At 26.5% G+C, this 15,604-nt stretch overlaps 1 protein-coding gene across 3 annotated transcripts in view; it reads right to left on the reverse strand.

The window, feature by feature from the left end:
- Positions 1 to 6,398: 6,398 nt before the first annotated feature.
- The window catches only part of LOC136990309 (chloride channel protein 2-like), a 53,263-nt gene continuing 44,057 nt past the window's right edge, over positions 6,399 to 15,604 (reverse strand). For 2 of the 3 annotated variants that reach the window (XM_067288698.1, XM_067288700.1), the window contains 11 exons: positions 15,211 to 15,312; positions 14,837 to 14,948; positions 13,692 to 13,828; positions 13,400 to 13,590; positions 13,190 to 13,319; positions 9,642 to 9,718; positions 9,362 to 9,412; positions 9,240 to 9,275; positions 9,015 to 9,119; positions 8,848 to 8,934; positions 6,399 to 7,474 (listed from right to left, as the gene is read on the reverse strand). In XM_067288698.1, the coding sequence (XP_067144799.1) occupies positions 7,217 to 7,474; positions 8,848 to 8,934; positions 9,015 to 9,119; positions 9,240 to 9,275; positions 9,362 to 9,412; positions 9,642 to 9,718; positions 13,190 to 13,319; positions 13,400 to 13,590; positions 13,692 to 13,828; positions 14,837 to 14,948; positions 15,211 to 15,312 (1,286 nt within the window). In that variant the 3' untranslated portion in view covers positions 6,399 to 7,216. Of the gene's footprint in view, positions 7,475 to 8,847; positions 8,935 to 9,014; positions 9,120 to 9,239; positions 9,276 to 9,361; positions 9,413 to 9,641; positions 9,719 to 13,189; positions 13,320 to 13,399; positions 13,591 to 13,691; positions 13,829 to 14,836; positions 14,953 to 15,210; positions 15,313 to 15,604 lie in introns of all 3 variants that reach the window. The other variant, XM_067288699.1, reaches the window with a different exon arrangement.

A 15,604-nucleotide genomic window follows, 5' to 3' on the forward strand; every position in this document is an offset into this window, starting at 1 on the left:
CTATACAAATAAATTTTTCTTGAATTTCAACAATAGATTTTACTGAAATTATAGGTTGTTTAAAAGTTTTTTATATGAGTAAAGTTTGATTCTTTATGGACAAGACTATTTTTACAAATTAACTGATTATAAATAAAATGCACCATTGTTCAAGAAAACTATCTATTAATACAGTAGATGGCACTTATTGTAATCATTTTGAGACTAACTTATTTTGATAATAACAAAGTGATAAAATTAAGTTATGAAAGAAATTAGACCATAATCAGTGAAAATTCTAGTTTCATTGAATCAGATAATTTAAAACCAAGTTAAAACAAAAAATATTAAAAATAAATTTAAGAGATAACCATTTATTAATTATTAAGAATCGTTTATTAAGAGTTAAACATTTATTAATTATAATAAAATTATTCAAATAGTTCATTTGTTTTATTTGTCAGCTATTTTTGGCAATATTTTATCAATAAAAAGTTCATAATGTTTTTGAAACACTGATGAAGTACTTGCAAAGCTATCACATCTGAGCATTTGTTGGGAGGATCTACACCATTATCATGTTGATTTCTTTCAATTTAATCAGATAATTGAAGAGCTCAGAAGTAAAAGATTGTAAGCTCCACTTCCATGAATTTCGAGTTATACAAACTAGGAGCCACTGTTGTAGGTGCAAATTGTCATGAGAAGTTGAAATAATTGAAATTCTATTAATATTAACAGATTGCATGGAAAGTTTGGTATGTCATACTTGTTTGGAGTAGAAGAAGGTAAGTGCCAAAACAATAGTTACCAATTGTGCATTAAAGAGATTATTTTTGCCAGGAAAATACATACATTATGAAGATAGTAGCCTGGAAGATCTCTTAGGAGGTTGCAGTGAGTTTGAGCCATCAGAAGATAATAAAGGAAATGACAGTAATGAGGCCATAGGCATACCAAGGTATGTTATAATAGAAGTTTTGGTTACCAAGTTTTACATACCAGTAATGTAACTGCATTCTTTGTGCCAAACCAACCTTCTCTTGCTCTAATTTTTTCAAAGTTGCTGAGACATATTTGCAAGAAATTGATTCTGTTATGGAGGAAAATAAGGTGCAATGGAAGACAGCAAGATGCAATGAAGAGAAATGATTCTGGTTTATCTTACAAGAAGCAAAGGAGAATAGGCCAGGAAATGGTAGACAGAGCTATGGGTGCAGATTGTAAGTACAGTACATCTTAAAATGTGTTGAGAGGTTTGGTGAGTAATGTTCTTATGATGAGAAATACCATTTTCCAGAAGTTTTGGAAATACAGTTTCTTTGATGTTCAAAATGCTTACCTTGCACAATTGGAGGTTTCTCTGTTTCTATTAGGAATCTATTATAGTGATTACAATTTTATTGGTCTGCAATTTGAAAAAATTGTAGACATAAATTCTCACTGTTGTCCATTTATCTTTCTTTAATCTCAAAAACAGAGTCAGATAGATGAAAGATGAGACCAGATATGGAAACCTTAGGGAAAGGAAGCTTTGATTAACTATATACAAACTTCCAATGCAAACTGAAAGTCATGTTATTTCAATTTAAAAATTTCCCCTGAAAGGTGTTAGATAGGTGACTGGCACAATTATTGATTGAAAAGTATGATGTACAGGGGCAAGCCACTACTAATTTCAGGTAGAGAGCATATATTTTAAATTAAATAAATTAAAGATATGACTAAAAATTGCAGCCTTGCATTGTGACAATGTCACAATAAATAATTGCTTGTTAATTTAAAAATTTTATTTTACTTGTTTTCTGTTTGTTTTTATCTTAGCTATCTGTTTTCTAATAACATATATCTGATATTTGCTTCTCTTAAGTTCATTTATCTTATCTTGCATTAACTCCTTTTATATTAATGAATAATTTAATCAACATTTTCATTTTATATTGTTTTATTTAGAATCATTGGCTGATAGGTAAATAGGTGTTTTATAACACTTTAATGTTATTTGGGGAATATGGTAGGGTGACTTGAATTATGCCAGAATGAGGTACAAATTTTGACCATAAGAAATAATCAATAAAACTCATCCCTATTTATAAGATTTTGATTTACAAGAGGTTTTCAAAGATGAGATTTGTTTTGTAATTCAAGATTACACAATATCAGTGGTGGATCCAGAAATACCCAAAGATGGAGCTAACTCAAAAATTAAAAATACTTGAATAATCAATAAATACCTTTCATTAACATGTGCATGACAATTGTACTGCAGATGGTCTGGTACTATATTTATCATTACAAATGTTTTTAAAAACAATATTTTGAAGTTTGAATAAATAATTTTATTTTTGTTTCAGTGGGGAGAGCCCATGTATCCTTCTCTTTGTATCCACCGTTGCACTGTATTGAATTGGAAAGTGTTGAGATTACTGTTAAGATTTAGGAAAATAACCCCAAAGGTTAGGATTACAGAAAAAAGTGCAAATAATATTTGTAATTTAATATTACTAATATATAAATAATTTTCATGCTACTGCTCATGTTGATATCAGACAATTTTCTAAGACTCCTTAATTTTTTTTCTTCAAACACATCTGTGAAAATGATTGGAGTGTTCTATTCTGTATCATTTCATTTTTAGAATCATTTATAATCCTGCTCTTTTTATCAAAGTACAGGAATACTCTGCTTAATTTGTTCCAGAAAATTACCACACTAATTGAATCTGCACTAATCAAGGAATATATTTAATAGGAAAATGATGATTTATTTGAAAAGAGAAGTATTTTTATTCATCTGAAAAATAATTAGAATTGATTTGATGGTCATAAAAATCTGTAAAAAAAAAAAATACAACTATAAAAAGAATGAAATGAATATCTAAATTTAATGAAATCTAAATTATAAAATGCTTTTTCTTAAGTTCACTTAGCCCTTTTATTGCCTGTTCTATGTCAGGAGTGATCTTTTCATACGTGTAGTATATATTTAGGGCCAAATTTGCAGGCCTCATTGCTTTTATTAAAAGAGCAAAATTATTTAATATATTTGGATTTCTCCCTCTTCATGGTCTCAACAGTACCAAATTGTATTTTCTAATGCTATTTTGTATAAAGTCTGCATTCTTCATTGGGATTGTTACTCAAAATTATGTCAGAAGCAGATCTTTTAAAAATTTGCACAATAAAGTTTGAATTATAGTACCAAAAGGTAATAGGTAGGTAGTAGGAAGTGAGTGGTATGAACAGAGTGCCACTAGAGTTTTGCCAATTCTTCTCAATCTGAATTGATAATATTGTTGCCAGTATGTATTTAGTGATTAAAAACTTTAAAAACTTTATAATAAAAAATGTTGTAATCACTAAATATGTGCTTATGTACAATTATGAATTTTCTTTGCATTTTCCTAAAGTATATGTAACTTTTTATTAAAATAAATTAATAATGTACATTAACAGTTCATTTAAAATGGCATTGATCTGCTTTTTAGCATTTATATCATTTTAAAGCCAAATGATCTTTTCAGGGCTTCTTTTGGATTACATTAATAATTAATTCAACTAGAAGTAGATGTTTAAGTTGCTATCTTGTATTAATTTTAATAATTATAATTGTTAAAATTAATAATAATAATAAATTTTATTATTATTAGTGCTTAACCACCTACCTCTAGTTGAATTAATTATTAATGTAACCCAAAAGAAACCCGAAAATTCAAGATTGTTTTGCTTAATCAATTAAAATTGGGTTAGGAGTTGTTTATATATGTCATTTTTTATCATCATTTACTTTTGAAACTAGTTGTAAATTCTGTTATATATATTAAGTTGGCAGTGGCAGAATTATAATGAACCAATCCTTTGGCACATACAATGATAGAATGGAGAGTAGGCTATCTTGCTGATAGGATCATCCTATTTGTGTAGTTAGCCTGCTTGTGTTAGAGCTACACAAATAGAATGATTCTCCAGAAATACACCAATATTCCAGATGGCCTTCCTACTGGTAGGATGGACAGTAGGATAGCTGGAGAGAGAAAGAGGGTGAGTCAAGGACACTGGAAAACTGTGAATCTTGGCATATTATAAATATATAAAAATATAATAATTTATCATAGGGATGCTTGTAAAAAAACCTTCTAGTCTTCATGAGTTGACAAGATTGTATTTGGCTCCCATTTGAGTACTAGTATACATACAGTACATACTGTATAATGAGTAGTCCAAGAATGAAAGAATGAACTTTTATTACTGAATTCCATTTATTACCAAAATGGGCTTTGCTCCACTTGTTACTTTTTTAGATGTCAAAATACTTCACTGAGATGAACACACAGTCTCCTTGCCTATAGGAGCCATTATGTTTAATTTCACAATTCTTAGCATCCAGATTACAAAGTTGCATATCTCTGTTGCTTAAAATGCTTGCTGTTGAACTACAAGATGTAATATAGTTCATCCTGCTGGTGTGCTTTGTTGCTGTACAATAAAGCAATTAAAATCATCCTACCATTAAAATGCTGTCCATTCTATCAAATAAACTTCACTAAATGAAGTTCCACTAACAGGGCCATTGAGAGCTTGTATGGGGCCCAGGGTAGAGTGAGACCTTTGTGCCATTTTTTTGAACAGATGAAATACAGAATATTTCTTTATTAACCCCTTCCCTTTGGCAATTCAAACAGAAAAATGTTTTTATGTTAACAAAATTTACAACTTATATTTATTTAGTACTGTACCTGTTCAGTTCTTCTGTAATCTATTGTATTGTAAATATTAATAAATTTACATTAAAAAGAAACATAATTTTTTCTTAAATCCCATTCTTTTAAAAATCCTGTGCACAGGCATGTACCTTCCTGTTATACAAAAACTTTTTGTAACAGCAGAGGATATACAAAAATGAGTGTAAAAAATTAATTATTTTATTTCAAATAACCAAACTAACATCTTCACTTTTACAAGTAATTGCTTGTTTTCTTTAAAAAATGATTCTTAAAATGTTAAAAACATGAATATATAATAATATATAATTTTCCAACCTTACCCAATGTTAAATGTAATCAATATGCTTTTAACAGTGTATTGATTACACTTAACAAGGTTGGAGAAATGTTAATGCTTTCAACCTAGTTTTTAGTCTTCAGAGATCAATAGATGTAAGAGCAATCATTCCTCTTACATCTTTTCACTCTTGAAGATGGTCTGTTAATTGAGTAAATAGTTATTATTGGGTATGAGATTTTGTTTAAAAAATCCAGCAATAAATGTTGCATAACTTTCCCAGCTGTTATGAGGTTTTATTAAAAAAAAACTTTTATATCATTAAGGAAAATAAATAAAATTGTGTGTGGCACCATTTGTTATGAGATTTTGTTATAAAAAATTTTATATTTTTAATTACTATAAAATGGCAAAAAGTTTAATTTTGAGGATGGAAATCTGTTTTATAAAAATGCATAAGTGTTAATAATGAATAAAATCTTCATTAAGTCCTACCCCTCTTGAGATGACACATGACACCCCATTATCTCCTCACCCTCTCAACCTTTAAGCACCAAAATTTAATAGTATCAGTGCCCCTCAAATATAAGCCATCATGCCAAATTTCGTTACTTAATCTTTACCCCATCCTGAGATATTAAGCAAAATAGACATGCACACACACACACATCCAAACAATGATTTTGCCATTTTTTTACTTTTTTGGTTCTGGAAGTCTCAAAACATGGAGATTTGCAAAAAACTGAAGGTCAAATTTGACACAATTCCAATACTTTCCCAGCTGTTATATATACATAACAAGGGAAAGTAAAACAGGATGATGATGAACAAAGCTTGTTACAAAAAAAATCAAACATTAATTTGCCATTTATGGAAAATTATAAACAGAACTAGAATTAATAATGAAATGATTATATTTTGAATAAATGTTTTCAATCTATTTATTTAGTGCATCATATTCAGTTATACTTTTCTTTTTAAGGAAGATTATCTTAATATAATTAAACTAATTCCAGAAGTCTTATTTCTCATGTTGATTTTGGTTTCTAAAATTTTCCATCTATTGAATAATAGCATCCAGAAATTCTAAATCTATTCCGAAAGACAAATTTTAAACACTGCAAATTGCAGATAATCCATTGAAGGATTGAAAACATTACCAACAAAAAGTTGTGATTTGTTTGTTTATGGTAGTTGTTTAATATTGAAATTTGTTTTGTGTTAAATAATACATGAATTTAAACTTGTTTCATTATCTTATTTTTAATGTAATTTCTGAATACATCAGAAAATTAATAGAAATATTTACCATGGATATTGTATTTATTATTTAAATCATGCTTTTATATTTAAAAAAATTGGTTTAATAAATCTGACTGACTATGAATTTTTATAAAGTTTTGATGAACAAAATAACAATACTTTTTAATAAATATCATTTATTAAAGTCAAAAATTTTATCAACTTACTCATATACAGCTCAAATTCCTTGAAAGATATGGCACATCTCTTAATTACACTAATTTTTAAGAATAATTCCCAAAATTTTGAAACACACTTCACTATGAATTATCCAAACAACTTCTCAAAAAAAGACACTGTTAAATCAGTTTATATATCAATCCAAACTTGAATATTTATTATATTTGAAGTATTTTTGACTAAATATTCCTTCTTGTTTACTTTTACTATATTTTAAATTAAAACTACAAAATATTTTTGCCATATTAGAAATATGAATAATTGAGACCAATTATTACCACAGTTGAAATAATTTCAAAAATTCTATACATAAAATGTGAAATAACTACTAAAATAACAATCAATTTTTACTGTAACAAACTGTAACAAATTTTTAATAAAATATAAGGCACTTTTAGAATTAAATTTATCTTTTAAATATGAAATATTTTATCATTTCACTGACAAAATTTTAAAATATCACAATGATTTATGCTGCACCGATTAATCAATTTCATAAGAGTTTATATATCTAATGCATTAATTTTCTTTGTATCTTCAGCACGATAAACTTTCACCTTTGGTACTAAAAACAACCCCTGGAATATATAAAAGGGACCCTTTTACTTGAAATAATTAATTCATGCATGAAGACAAATTCTGGAAGAACAACTATATACAAGCAAACACTAAGTAGAAAAGTTTGATACAAAGTTAAAGTGGGAGTGATACTTAAAAGTTTGTTGAGCACAAAAGTTGGAAATTTATAAAACACATCAAACAGGTGATGTTGAATTATGACTGTTTCTCTTATGATTCCTGAGAATACTTGAAAGACGATGTGGTTCTGGAATGTCTTCTGGTTCTGACTGTGTATCTGCTTCTGAAGGAGCTTCAGAAGGTGCCTCAGAAGGTGGTTCTGAAGCTCTGTCTAAATGATGATGCCCACTTCCTGAAAGGACGCTACCTTCACAAGGAATGGGAGTTGATCTTATAAATCCTCCACTATGCATTTTTTCAATTGATTGACGTACCTGTAAAATATTTGATATACCTGTATATACTTGAAAATTTTTATAATTTAAATCTTAATATAGTTTATTTTTAATTCATAATTTTATTCTTTAAATATTATGAAATTTATGTTTTACCTTGAGGAATCAAGTACAATCTTCAAATAATTAATATTTTAATTAATACAATTAACCTAAAATTTCAGCTTTTAAGTGAGAGAAAACTTAAATGATAAACTAAATCAAAGTCAATTAATCCTTAGCAAAATAGTGAATGATTTTATATGTAGTATGTTGTATATACTCACATTTTATTTAGAATGCTTTCTTTATTCCATTAAATTCCTACTATTTTTAGTATGAATTTAATAAAAGCAAAGAAGAACTGAATATGAGTAAAACAGTAAAGATGTGTAATTTTTGAAAAATTTTCAATGTATAGTTTGTTTTCTTCTATGTTTCTCGATAATTTATTACTATTGCAAAATGTGAAAAAATATATATATTATAAATATCCGTTTATTGATAAATTGATACATGTAGTTATTTTTATTAACTAGTTAAAATATAGGCACTGTCCATAAAGTCCTAGACAGTTTTCAAAGATGTTATGTACTATTGACATGATTATAGTGTTTCAAATGCAACAAATATCAATTATCAAACACTAATAAATTTTTTTGTTTAAAGATATTGGTTATTGGTATTATTGGATGATCTACAAATTTAAATGAAATTAAAATAAAACAGATAGAACTATCACATAAATTCATATAGTAATTTCCTGTGTTACATTCAAGTTGAACAATAAAATTATAAAAGAGAATTCCAATATGACTATTATATGTATCAAATATAACAAAATTTATTTTTCTATTATACTGTATGTAATTTTTACATAATAAAATTTTGAAAACTTTCAAAGACTTTAGGTACATTCTATATTTTCAAAAATACAATTTCTTCTTCATAAACTATATATTTTTTCAAATGTCATCAGTTGTGAAAGTTTTGCTTGCTTTTTTAACAACAATTTGAATGTTGCAGATCTATGGCTACTATTTTGCACAAATATCGAGTAGAGCAACACAGTGGCGTAGCGTAGTGGAGGCGGCACAATTTCACAATAAATAATAATATCTTGTAAAAATACCTAAATAAGGGGGCGGCAAAATTTACTCCACCCCAGGCGGCTGACACCCACACTACACCACTGGAGCAACAGACAAAAAAATATTCCTCAGATTAGTTTGTGACTACTTTTTGTTTGTGTAATTGTAAATACTATTCAGTTTTATTTATTATTACATAGAGTTCTTAGATTTAAGAAGCTTTTTCTGATATATAATAGACTAGAGAAGAATGATAAGTATATAAAATAAATAAATTCTTACCTCTTTTAATGCAACAACTCCAACTAAACTTCCTGTTGCAGTGACATATGCATGATTCAATCCTAACAATGAAAACATAGAGTGAACCTGTAAAACAAAATTGGTTTTATTAAAAATAAAAAATTTTAAAAAAGAACAATTATAATTATATTTCTAATATATGGTACCTTTATAAGAGAAGTACGTTCTACCAGCTGGAATGGAGCTGGATCTACATGACATTTACTGAGATCTAATGCTGTATTAAGTTGTTCTTCTTCCCAAGCTAATTGCTAAAATGATCAAGTTATTTTAATAGTAAAATTAATAAATGAAGCAATAAATATTACATTAAATTAATAATAATTGAACTTTTAGTTACTTTTAATGATAAATCAAATTTTGAATCTTACCTCCTCTTGCGACATATCAATTACTCTCTCCCTTGGCTAAATAAATAAAATAATGGAATAATCCATAAGAAAAAAAAACATACATTTTTATATTAATTATGATAATTCAATAAATTAATTACCAGCTGAACCCTTTTTGGCATAGTTGGTGTAGTTGGAGCACTTCCTTCTGCCTGTACAAGTAATCAAGATTAATTTGTATAATTAAAATGAATTATAATTTATTAAATTCCTTTTCTGAAAAGTTTTCATGATTTACAAATTATGTTGTAAGTTTCTTACAAGTAACTTCTAACTAAATATTCAATTTTTAATTTTAACTGTGAAAGATTAACATTAAAGTAAATAAAGGACATTTAATTTTCAACAAATTAAATCTAGATTTTAAAATTTTTAACTTACTTTGTCACTTGGATATGCATCTTGTAATGTCAATGCCTTTCTAAAAATAGCTTCAAAAGCTTGTCGTAATCTGGAATCTATTGATAAAAATAATATTTTATTAACTGATATACATAAAAAAAAAGAGCAAATCATGATAATTCTTCACATACTACATTATTTTAAAAAAGAAATTATCAATATTAAAAATAAATATTTTTAAAAACTTAATTTCATAATAAACTCTATTTTTTTTCTTTATCATATATCATTGATCATTTAAATTTTAGAATAAAATTAGAATTTTTAATATTCAGTTAAATTTGAAATTTAGCATATCTAAAAATATATAAAATTTTAATTAGGATGAGCAATAAATAGAATATTTTGTATGATCAGAAATAAATATATCAGATTAAAAAATTATAAAAACTGGTTTTTGTTTTGCTATCTTCATATAGCAATTGATTCATTTTTCTTTTAATCTTGCTATTATATTGCCAATGCTCAGATTTTCAAAATCCAGCCATACTGCACTATTATTCAGTTTGATGCGAATTATTCAAACAAAATTTGGAATAAATACATTTTTAGTTTATAAATGTTTTCACTTAAAATTTAGTTAAATGATTTGAATGATTATTAAATCAATATACAAGATAAGGGCATTATGCATATTGGTATTTTATATATATATATAATAAATATAATAAAAATGCATCTACAATATTTGTTATAAATGGTAAATATTTTGAATAAACTGTTAAATACAAGATGGTGCTCAAGTTTCAGACAACTCACTCTTTCATACATATTTTGATATCTAAATCATTGTATGTACTGTACTACATGTGCTCATATGTTTTTAGCTAACATTTATTCAAATTATTGTGCATCAATACTTTCTGTCAGTTTTGGTTAAGATTGGTCATTCTGTCAAGTATTAATATCATTTGCAAAAATTAATTTTTATTGTCTGTTTTCTGTTTAACGTATTGTTTTAATTGATGTTTTATACATTGTATTATATTCATTGAAAAAAGCTAAATCTTTTCTACTTTAATAAGAGATTTTTATAATTTTAATTTTTAATCTCTAGGAATAGCTTTTTCTTTCTTAATATATAAGTCAACTTGTCACTCAGACACTCAACATTCATACAAATTTTTAGAAATGCATTATGTCTGAAAGTTAGACTGTCTGTACTCAAAGTACTATTTCATCTAGACAACAGTACTTTCGTTTTTCTTTACACATCAGAAAACCCACTAATGACTGAGTAGATAAAACCACTGAACACTGGTTGCTGATGTTGGATTCACATCCTCACCAATGGGCTGGCCATGAATTTTTCAGGTTTTTTCATTTGTCTAACACCTAAGCAGGAGCCAGTTATCCATAGAAAGTCCCCCAGGAAGCATCCCTCCTTGGCAGATCACCTGTGTGTTTATACCCCAACAAACCAACACATCAGAATTGATCAATCCCAATACATTAGAATCAAAACACATTCAAATTTTTAGGATCTTGGCAATATGAGGTTCTAATGATGTCTAATCATTAGAATCTTAAGGACAAAAGAAATATTTTTATATAATAATCTTTATTTCATATATATGTTACCGGCAAAACCCGATTTTATGCCAAACTAGTTTTGCCTAGGCCAAACTAGTTTGGCGTAAGCGTGTCAGGCCAAACTAGTTTAGAATTATCATTCAAGTATATTAATGGTTAAATATATTAATAGTTAAAATAAAATTAAAAGGCAATCAATTAGATGAACAATATTTATTCATAGTCTACTTAATTATAAAAAACGGGGTTGATATTACCCTAGATATCAAAGGTGGCGGCTCGTCTCCGATTTCAGCAATCAGAAGACAGGGAACAGTAGGGAAGCACGTTCTAACCTAACCTAACCTATTCTAATAAATTACCATAATTATTAGAATAGGTTAGAACGTGCGTCCCCACTGTTCCCTGTCTTCTGATTGTTGGAATCGGAGATGAGCCGCCATCTTCGATACCTAGGGTAAAATTAACCGAAAACGGTATTGATTAGAAGTGACACAACACTTGTACAAAACTATAAAATAAAAATAAGCTAATCAGTACTTATCAATTTGTATTTTTTTATTAAGCCATGCACTTTTAAAAGTAATTAACTTTCAAAAATATTTTCAAAAATTCAAACGAAATAATAAAAATAACTTTTAAAATCAAACTAAAATTAAAAATGAAGTTATTTGTGTTTTATGATGAACTTAAATTAACCATTAATATACTTGAATAATAATTCTAAACTAGTTTGGCCTGACACGCTTACGCCAAACTAGTTTGGCGTAAAATCGGGTTTTGCCGGTAACATATATATATATATATATATATATATATATATATATATATATACATAAATGAAAAAAAAGAAATACGGTGTGTATATATATATATATACACACCGTATTTCTTTTTTTTTCATTTATGTATATTGCTGGTTACGGTGTATATATATATATATATATATATATATATATATATATACATACACCGTATTTCTTTTTTTTTTTCATTTCAATTCTTTCCATCTTGTAGGCATTAAGAGGGCCTTTTTCTTCCATAGCAATCATGTGTTTGGCCAGGCCACAATGGAGGCATCAGGATAGTGAGGGACAGAGCCTGATGTATCCAGGACAGATGATCCATGAAAAATCCTGAATATAATATAATATTTTGATGTAATCTATTGTAGTCAAATCTATACTGTGTTTATCATTATGTAATGATAAACACAATATAGGAATTGCAAAAATAGTACTTTTAACTAAACAGAGTATTACATTCAAATATTTGTCATATTAATCCCATGTATTATTTTGCCCATGTAACTAGTTACATATAACATACTTAAAATATATATACAGTCAAACCTGTTTTTATGCGGGGGATAGGGACCGCATTAAAAAAAACGCATAAAAAAAATCTCACGAAACTTCACGAATGGCTGTAAATAATAGTTTTCGCAACACAATTAAAAAATATTTTTTTTATGCGGTCAACAGGGACTGCATAAAAAAAGTCTCACATAGAAAATAACTCAAAACCGTACGAAATAGAATTTATTGACAACAGATGTCAGCACTTGACTGCATCGTCTGGTCTATCGTCTGTTTTACATATTTTTGTCCAGGTGGTGTTTTGTTGACTTAAAAAGTAAATTATTTCATTTTTCGCATATTCATGCAATAATATTACTATAATAAGTGCATTTATGCTATAATAAGTCAACGTAAGACATGACGAATCGCACGAGACTAGTCGCCAACTATACCGCACAAATTAAAAATTCGCATTAAAAAAATCGCACAAATAAAAATCACACATAAAAAGAGCGCATAAAAACAGGTTTGACTGTATATATAATATATATATAAAACATATATATATATATGTTTTACATGTTTTCAAAGATAATTACATTAAACTTTCATGTTTGTATAAAATATTTATTTTCTTATGGTTTTCTAAATCATTTTTAATACAAGAAAGTTAATATAATAGAAAAACTATACCATGTGAAGCTATGCTCATGGATGTAATTGTAGAATAAGGGGAATGCATTGGAGAATGTTTTAAAATGGATTTTTTTGGTGTTGTTGGTGTTGCAGGAGGTGAAGGAGGGGGAGATCCTTTTGGAGAGTGCTAGAAAAAATGACAACATATTTTTAAATTACATTTAAGTTAAATCATTTTTTATTCTTTAAATTTAAAAATTACTTTACCTTTCCAACAAAGGAAACAGGAGTGATTTCAAACCTAGATGTCCTTCTTTGTTCTTGAATTCCTTTCAATATTCCATCATCTTTTGACTGTCGTCTTGCAACTTCCTTCAGGCGGCGTTCTCTTCCTAAATGTCTTTCTAAAAGACGAAGAATTTCCATTCTTTGCATGGAACCAAGAAGGATCATGGAATCTATTCAAATGTTAAAAAATTCAAAATTTATTTTTATTTGCACTTTAAATTTCAAACAAAAATAAAAGATTTGTGAATTATTATTTTTTAATAAAATTTACCAGAAGATTCCACAAGTGGAAATGAATGCAATCTTTTATTGGCTTTCAAAATAGCTTTTGCTTCTCGATATGTTATGCCTTGCCAAACATACACAACATCTCTTACCATGATATCTTCCACATAGATGTTGTGAGCTCTAAAATTTAAAATTAAATTTATATATTATTTTTAGTTGTAAAAACAATTAAGAAATTAATCTATTTAAAAAAAAATAAATTTGTTAATCAATATTAATAATAAATTATTAATATTGATATATGATATATAATATATAATATACTATATAATACATTATATAGTATATAATATTAATAATAAATTATTAATATATAAATATTATTATTATTATTATTTATTCTTAATTGGGTTGCAATTTTCAAATTGCAGACCTGTGCATTCCAATTTTTGTCCCTCTCAAGAACAGAGTTAGATAGATAAAAATCAAGACCAGATATGGAAAGCTTATTTTTAAATTAAAATATAGTTTGATTAAAAATTTCAGCCTGGCATTATGACAATGTCACAATAAGTAATTCCTCCTCCTGTTTGTATTTAATATTCAGAACTGAATTTACATAAATGTCAAAGAAAAAAGTTGAAACTTCTGAGATATAAGTAATGATATAAAACATCTAGAATAATAAAAATTATTGGATCTTACAGCAAATTATTTATTATAGTATCTTAATATATTTAAATAAATTTATCTCAATTTCTTTTATTCTTTTTACTATTGTTAGAATAGAATAATAAGTAAATGTTTCCATTTCATTAAATTATATTCTAAATTTAAATTTCATATTCTGTTTAAAAATAAAATTCAAAATTTTATACTACTCAATCAGTAGTTAGTTTTATTTGAATTTAATTTTTGTATGTGTATAATATATACTTATCACTGGAAGCTCTCTCTCTCAAATTGCAAGAAAACTAAATTTTTATTCTTTATAATTTGATTATCTTTGTAATCTGATCAAGAACCTACAATATAATATAATCTGCTGTTTTGTCAAATTAGTCATTTGGCATCATTTGTATCATTTACATCAACTATTATTATTACTTGTAATATTTTTAAAATTACACTCTTTAAATAAACAATAATATAAATTATAAAAAATCAAAATTTATGATTTAATCTTACTCTGATGATGTTGATATGATTGGAGGCAAATATGGAAGCTTCTTAATTTGAATTATACTATCATAAATAGATGGTTGTAGTGACTGAGCAACTGCATTTGCTATTAAAACTGCTATCTAGAATATTTTTTATTATTTTAATTATTTGAATATATTAAATTAAAAAAATATGACTATATTACATATAACAATTTAATAATAAAGTTTTTATTTTTACAAATATTAAGTAAAATTAGCAAAAATATTAATAAATTAGCTTAGAATATGAATAATTGCTTAGATTAAAAATTTTTTAACCTATAATAACAGATAAATTTAGTAATATGTTAATCAAAATGTTATCTGAGTTTAGATAAGTAAAAGAATAATGGTTACTTACAATTACTGGTAATATATGTGACATTTGACCAGTTAATTCAAAAACAATGACTGATGTGGAAACAGTGTGAGTAGCACTTCCAGATAAAGCAGCAGCACCTAAAATTTTCAATTGTTTTAACTCTTTGTATTTATATTATAAATAAATAATAAAGATAAATATATAAAATTAAATTATAATTTTCATTATAATAAAAATGTATAAAAACCAAACATGCTATAAAATAAAATGATTATAAAAAATAAGAATAAGGTTGAAATTGATATAAAAAACTCAAAGAATGCAGATCTTAGTTTTTCATATCTACTCCAGTATTATTCAAACTAACAATTAAGAAGATAGTGGAAAAAAGTCAGTATTCAGTCTGTTCTGATTATCAGTTCCATTAAA

This window comes from Centruroides vittatus, unplaced genomic scaffold (genome assembly GCF_030686945.1).
Source record: "Centruroides vittatus isolate TY-2023 unplaced genomic scaffold, ASM3068694v2 scaffold_899, whole genome shotgun sequence".
Lineage (NCBI taxonomy): Eukaryota > Metazoa > Arthropoda > Arachnida > Scorpiones > Buthidae > Centruroides > Centruroides vittatus.